We start from the raw sequence: 7,888 nt of genomic DNA, 5'->3' as shown, positions 1-7,888 counted from the left end.
ATTTTACTTTTGTAAAGATCTTTTTTGGAAAATAGATAATTATATTAGTAAATTATTAAATATCAGTTTTACATTGAAAGAGAAATTAGAGGCAAATAAGAATTATCTTTTAAAATATTGATCATTTTAAATGTTTCTTTAATTTCAATTATGTTCGTATATGTTACAGTATCACCGTAGCTTTGCTGAATAACTCCGCCCGTTGCGCATCGAGTCGGTGAGTCAGAATTTTTTTTATTGAGTTAACAAATCTATACGATTAATCAAATATAGAGTAAATGTATTTCGGTACATATCGAATTATATATGACAATTATAGTATAAAAACTAAAGTATAAAATATTACATCTTGTAGATTTGTTGCCTTAAAATGGACGGGCTAAAACTAATTATGGAGAATATTTAATCTTGATGTCACTGGTTTATTGATATTATGTACGATTGTGCTTGAGGAAATACTTGCACACTTCGTACTCACGGAGCTCGCAAAGAGCTTTATCGAATTATGTTGACGAATTGTCGCGTTTTATATAAGTAATTTTTGATAAAAATTTTAAATCTGAAATAAATATATGAAAAAATATTTTATCGAAATGTATTAGAATTTTATTTCGCGAATTTGAATTAGTATAAGATACATAATAGGTTAAATTTTCGAAATTTTGTTACGTAGATCAATTCTTACTTACAATCAGAGTAATAAATATATTAGAAACACAAGAGAAACAAAAAGTATGACAAAGTAGTGATTTTTGAAATATAAAATTTTTATTAAATTTTATTAAATAAATTTTTTAATGATATTTTTTTAATAAAAGAGGTAAGAATAAGTAAGCTATTTTGTTAGGTGGTTATAAAAAAATATATATATATATATCTGTAGATAGGGAAAAATTATGAATTAGTTAGGATGTATGTTATTTATACCCCTTTATTCCTTCCCATATTATATTTATCCAAGATTAAATATTACATAATTTGATGCTAGGAAACAATATCTCGTATGTAGATATATTTAGAATTTTAATATTTTATGATGCATATACATATAAATACAAGTATGAATAAAAAGGGTAAGACATATTTTGGTCTTATTATGCAGTTTATTTTATAGAAAACGTGATTAATTACTCAAATTTATTTTAACAAAGCATCGATTTTACCTTAATTTTTTTTAGCCTATCCACCTATTTTTGATTAAAAAATTGACTTTATGCTAGTTAAGTATTGTACTAATATATGACGTGAGATCTTTAATATTCTACCGAGAAACGCTGAATATGTTATATCAAAAATAATTTTAGTAGAAAATGTAAAATATAAGGAAATATATTTATATCGATATGTAAGTTTATAAAGAGATTTGCATATTATTCAATTATAAAACTCAATTATTGATTAATTATGAATAATATCCAATTTAATATCAATTGTGCGGGAAGTTTATTTTCCGGATCTCACGTCATTTATTTTGCCTTGATACATTTTCAAGATGCGTGCCGCATGAACAACATGCACAATCACGCATCTTCATATTTTTGCGGTCGGTCTTCGCGGTCGGTTTTTACATCAAGAAATTTTTAATTATATTAATTTTTTAATTTTATCTACATTACAAAATTTCAATTTTTCGCAGGATATAATTGAGATATTCATATAACGCGAAGTAAAATTTTTTTTGTACTTGATTACGATTCCAAATTAAAAGAACGGGTTACAAAAAGAAACGGTTATTCAATATATTGTTAAATAAATAACGGAATTAGTGATAGAAACATTTTTCAATGTTCAATGTTGTTGCAATTAGTTTTTATAAATTAATATATATATATTTTTTTAAATTAACTTCTTGTTGTACAATTTTGATACAATCGAGGCTCGCGCGTAATTCGAATCGAACGTAATATTATCTTTCGGCAATGATAATGATCCAAAAATGGAAAGAATTTTTCTCCTTTCCTTTAATCTGGTTAAAATGCAACCAGATTGTATATGGCCAAGATACGATAAAGGTAAGTGGTCAACACTGACCACTATGATGGAATAAGGTAACATATAAAATAGTTTAATATATCTCTTTATTTGTCCCAAAGGGCTACTTTCTTTTTTCCTTATATTTTCTCGCATACGTGCGAGATTGGAAAAACTGCAAGTAAATCTCAATCGCGCGCGTGTTAAAGCCCCCAACTCCACATTTCAAACATCTCAAGTGATCGTATCACTTTGAGACCATATCCCGTTCAGATATCCCGCTGGATTAACCAGTAAATTAGACCTCTTATAAATCGTGTCGCGATCTTAATTAAAAAACTTTGTATAATAGATTATAACACGGGTAGGTAGGAAAATGGATAGCTATAGGACTATATAGATTGGAATACGGGTAGGTAAGTAGGGATTCGGGTAGGCAGGGACAAGGAGATATAATTCAATAGACAAAATTGATGTGGATAAAATAATAATATTATTTTTAATATAATAATAATAAATATAATTATTTTTTATTATTATATTTTTAATAATAACAACTTAAATGTATATTTAATAATATCTACTAATTTTTATATTAAAAATTATTTAAAATATTAAAAAGTATTTTATATTAAATACCAATTTAAATTTTAAATAATACTAATTTTTACAGATGATTGTATTACATCGTATTTTTCGTAAATATATCATTATATGTTGTAATTATTATATATATATGTTATACATATATTATGTATATATTGTATATATATCAAATCAATTGATAATTTTATTACATTTTATTTACATTTTATACGATTATATAGATTACATATATCGAAAGTAATTTTCATTTTTCAGCTTGATCATTGCCATGCCTTATCGAAGCTTTGTCTATTTTTTTCGCGTATTGGTCATTTTCTTTGCATTTCGTAAAATTATATAGTATAGTATAACAATAGACATTCTCCTTGATTAAATAATATAAGCAATAAAGTTATCAACGATCTTTTTGGTCGTGATTGCTCGCGTAAATTAAAATTTAAAAATTATCTTTGAAAAAAGAAATATTTGAATATTAGATGGGATATTATTTTATTGTATGATATAAGCAAAACGTAAAATTACTCATCAAGTGCGACTGTTCCTTACTGTTATTTGTTTAAATGAGTGAACAGGCAAACACGGTATTCTTGACTTTGACGGAAGGATCCATACTATAATCCGCTAAAGTTAAAGTGCTGCTTGGTCTGCATAGAAATGTGATGTGATTAAAAGTAAAAAAGTACGATAAAAATTTTCATACTTGTACGTTATATATTTGTGTAGAAAAATCAATATTTAACTAGTTGGGTACTTATTACATTGTATAATAAAAACCAATACACGAATGAAGTGCGCTTGTTCCTTCTGTCACTTGTTCAAATGATTGAACAGGCAAACCAGGTTGTTCTCCACTTTGATGTTCTGCAGAAGGAGCCATAACATAATACGTTGAACTTGAATCGCTTGGTCTGCATAGAAATGTAGTGTAATTAAAAATTAAAAAGAAACAATATAATTATTTAAAATGTCACAGTTGTAAGTTACATTTATGTAGAAAAGTCAATATTTCAACTAGTTCGATATCATTACATTGTATAATAGAACCAATCCGAATGAAGTGCGCTTGTTCCTTCTGTCATTTGTTCAAATGATTGAACGGGAAAACCACATGGTTCTCCACTTTGATGTTCTGCAGAAGGACCCATAACATAATTCGCTGAACTTGAAGTGCTCGGTCTGTGTAGAAACGTGATGTGATTAAAAATAAAAAGGAGAGAGTAATTATTTTTAAAATATCACAGTTGTAAAATATACTTGTGCAGAAAAATCAATATTTAACTATTTGGTTACCATTACATTATCTCTACTATTATATAAAAGGGAAAAGTTTGTACCATTGTTCGGGGTAATTTTAGAAACTATAATACTGAATCGATTTCAAAAATTTTTACACTGGTGGATAGCTTATGTCATCCTGAGTAACATAGGCTATGTACCATTCTGCTACAACCCAATTTGAAAAAAAATTCGGGACATCTAAAATTTTTAATTCTTTAAAAGAGTCGTACTTAATGACTTTTTCTGTTCAGATTTTCCTAATCAACCAAATCTTAAGGAGGTTCGATCGTTACTTGTGAGTAAAAAATGCGCTTAAAATAAATGTCATTACAGCGATCCCGAATTATATGCAATATTAGTATAATGAATTGTTGATGCTACTTACGTGCTATATTCTTCGTCAATTATTAGTGTATAGAATATTAACAAAACATATACTGGGGTATGAGAGCGTCAACGACTCGGGAATTGCTTATTTGGCCAACATTGTTAGAACCGGTCACTTTGTGACAATAAGCTTTCTATACTCGAAAGTTAACTTAGAACCTTAATTTTTTTATATGATTTACATAAACACTTTACACAAATAATTGCAAAACTTGAGCAATATTGACTGTATAGTTTTTTTGTAATATTATTCAGAAGTTGACCACTTTTCTGAGAAAGTCGCACCGAGGTAGATTATCAGTGGTTTAGTACACACTTAGTTTTCCTAGGACTTTGAAAAACTAGCATTTGATAGATGAAACATCAAGGATTGTGTAAAGACTTTAAAAATCGGACTTTACCGTGTGGATTGAAGGCTTTATCGTCACAAAGTTCAGGTCCCACCGTAGAATAAGCGATTTCCGAGTCGTTGACGCTCTCATACCGCAGTATATGTTTGTTAATATTCTATACACTAATAATAATTGACGAAGAATATAACACGTAAGTAGCATCCACAATTCATTATACATTCATAATATTGCAATTATACTAATAATTCGGGATAGCTGTAATGACATTTATTTCAATCGCATTTTTGACTCACAAGTAATGATCGAACCTCCTTAAAGTATTATATATGAAATAGGGATAGAAAAAACAGAGGAATATAATAGAATTCCAAAAATTGCTAATAATAAAGAAGTTACTAATTTTTGTCTAAAAAAATCTACGTGATTGTTCTGATTTCCGCAAATTTTGAGATTCAAGCTAATTTTTTTTTTATGGATAGAGTATCATTAAAGATTAAAGGTAAGTTGGTATTGAATTGGGCGAGAATCGGTGAAAGGGTTCTTCCTTTATAAAATTTTGAATTTTTTGAGAAATGTCCGTGGAAATGTATATATGTTTGTCCGCTATGCAAATCTACAGTTTTCAAATTAGAACAACTAAATTTGATATACTATCTCATGATACTCTAACTTAAACCGTAGACGTATTTTGAGAACGGCATCATTACTGATTTTCTGGAAACCGGTGCCAAAATTTGTCTAATTTTTGGGAGATGGTGTTGATGGGTTTTTCATTAGTGGACTGATTTCGGTGTTCAATTTTTTAAAAAATATTTAGACTGCAAAATACTCCTTCAGAAATAAATCGATTTTTTTGAAAACGAGTTAAAATTATTTATTTTATCTAATTTTTCCGTCATGGCAGCGAATGGTTTCATTTTTTACGAAAATGTTTTTTTGGGAAACCGGTTTCAAATCAATTTTTCTAATGTCTGTCTGTCTGACCGCGAACTACTAATTCATTAATGGACTGATTTTCTGGATACCGGTACCAAAATTTGTCTAAATTTTCGGAGATGGTGTCGACAAAGAATAAATTAATATAAGAAAATAAAAATAAAAAGAAAATAAAATAAAAAAGGGCCCTCATACAAAATTGTCTAAAAAAGGTCTCTTTTTTTCAAAAAAACATTTTTTTGGGGTAAATATTACTATTCAGAAAAAAAACATCATCTAATAAATTAGCCCATAGAGGGTTTTGGAAAGAGGTCAAAGCGAGGGGAAATGGTCTGCTGAGAAAGAATGTTTATTAGCATCAATTGCGTTTAGAATTTGATGATCAATTTAATTTGTGATATTATTATTCTACTTTCACAGTTTTCAAATTAGAACAACTAAATTTGGTATACTATCTCATGATACTCTAAGTTAGACCGTAGAGGGTTTTGGGAAAGGGTCTGAACCTGAGGACAAAGAGCCTCCATACAAAATTGTCTAAAAAAAGGTCCCTTTTTCCAAAAAGAAATTTTTGGGGATAAATATTACTATTCGGGGAAAGAAGGAAGAGCTATTGAAGGAAAAGCGAAAAAGCTAGTACTATATAAACTAAACGAATAATTACTCATCAAGTACTCCTGTATTTTCTGCCGTTTCTTTGAATGATTGAACGTGTAAACCAGATGGTACTTGTTCTTGACTTTGACGCAGAGGAATATATTTTCCTGTAGAAGGATCCATAATATAAGCCGTTGAACTTAAGGTGCTTGGTCTGCATTAAAATATACGGTGCAATTAGATATAGAATTATTTAAAGTAATATTATAAATCACTCTTTTGCAAAAGAGTAAAAATTTAAATAACAAGACATTATTATATTGCGTGATATAAGAAAATAATTACTCATTAAGTGCGTCTGTTTTTTCTGTCGTTTCTTTCATAAATGATTGAACGAGCAAACCAGATGTCTCTTGATTTTGACGGTGTGCAGAGGGATCCATAATATCATCCGCTAAACTTGAAGTGCTTGGTCTGTATAAAATAGTGGTGTGATTAAAAATAGAAAAAGTAATAATTATTAAAATACTACAAGTGTACATATTGTTTAATGCTATTATGTACTTGTTGGCGGTAAACCGCTAATGGAGTGAAGTTTTGTAAGTGAGAATGAGTAGAAGGAAGAAAAAGAAAAAGATAGGGAGAGATAGTTTTATACCTCGAATGTCTTTAATGCTAATGTCAAATAATTAATGTCTAGATTGAATTTGTGATTAATAGAAAAGTGAAACACGATATGATATAAAATTGAGTTAGGGTGAAACGCTATTTTAACGTAATTGATCTATTCTAGCTTTAGATGAGATGAAGAAATGTACATAAAATCACACGAATAATATTATATTAGTTTACCAAAATCCTGTCCTGAGATCGTAAAATGGTGTATCTCTTTAATTAAACTTATGATATTTTGTACGTTACAATGACGTTTTTGAAAAACGTCTAAAGCAGTTAACGAGTTAATATGAGTATGCGTTTAAACATAAGACGAATACGGTCATCAATTATAACGGTCGAAAATGATAAAATGTCTTCACGAAAAATTGTAGATAATGTCAGAATAAATTAGGTTGGTGCTATATATTTAATAATAATCTCAAGGGTAACGAATAATTAATATCATTATGCTGACATTTGTAGGCCTACAACGTGTATTCAAATACTACAAAAAACGGTTGATTGTTGTCTAACAGAAACTTTTATTAATTATTATTAATTTATTAACTATTATTCATCTACGTAATCAGTGGATGGCAGATTTGAAAGTTGTCCTATATAGATTTTATTAAATAGAGCTATTCTATTTAAATATCTATAAGAACCATGTATAAATCGTACATTTTATCGAATATATATAATACATCTACCTCGAATTTCTGCAATACTAATAAATGTCAAATAAATAAATATTTAATCTAAATTTCTGAATTATTTATATCTATGATGTATGAAAAAACGTGAAAATAAGCGATTCATATCTATTTAAATTATATTTGCAAAATAATTAAAAAATAATCATTATTACGATTTGAGAGATACGAGAGAGATTTATGATCAGAATTGCAAATAAATATTATATGGATGCCTCGATAAAAACTCTTATTCGCTCAATTTTCTTTATCTATTGATTGTTTTGTCATTACATATATTTTATAATCTTTGGTATTTTTATAATTTTTTGATTGTGTACTTACTCATCTCGACTCAGGATTTTTGTGCAATGTCTTCTTAAATGTCTTCGTAAATTTCCAATATTTGTT

General features: G+C 28.1%; 1 protein-coding gene across 1 annotated transcript; it reads right to left on the bottom strand.

The window, feature by feature from the left end:
• Positions 1 to 2,825: 2,825 nt before the first annotated feature.
• On the bottom strand, positions 2,826 to 7,882 carry LOC112461898. Its single transcript, XM_025027315.1, has 5 exons — positions 7,823 to 7,882; positions 6,474 to 6,602; positions 6,196 to 6,342; positions 3,607 to 3,753; positions 2,826 to 3,485 (listed from the first exon to the last, which is right to left on the bottom strand). Exons 2-5 carry the CDS (start codon positions 6,569 to 6,571, stop codon positions 3,332 to 3,334), a joined length of 546 nt encoding a protein of 181 aa, XP_024883083.1. The 5' UTR covers positions 6,572 to 6,602; positions 7,823 to 7,882; the 3' UTR covers positions 2,826 to 3,331.
• Between the last annotated feature and the right edge of the window lie 6 nt (positions 7,883 to 7,888).

The sequence above is a fragment of the Temnothorax curvispinosus genome, unplaced genomic scaffold (assembly GCF_003070985.1).
Source record: "Temnothorax curvispinosus isolate PA1 unplaced genomic scaffold, ASM307098v1 QBEX01011868.1, whole genome shotgun sequence".
Taxonomy (NCBI): Eukaryota; Metazoa; Arthropoda; class Insecta; order Hymenoptera; family Formicidae; genus Temnothorax; species Temnothorax curvispinosus.
This window is presented reverse-complemented; position numbering and strand designations above follow the sequence as displayed.

Coding starts and splice junctions, on each gene's coding strand:
- LOC112461898 (XM_025027315.1), bottom strand. CDS start 6,571: ATGGATCCCTCTGCACACCGTCAAAATCAAGAGACATCTGGTTTGCTC. Junction 6,343..6,473: donor AAAACAGACGCACTTAATGA/GTAATTATTTTC, acceptor ATTTTAATGCAG/ACCAAGCACCTTAAGTTCAA. Junction 3,486..3,606: donor GATTGGTTCTATTATACAAT/GTAATGATATCG, acceptor ATTTCTATGCAG/ACCAAGCGATTCAAGTTCAA.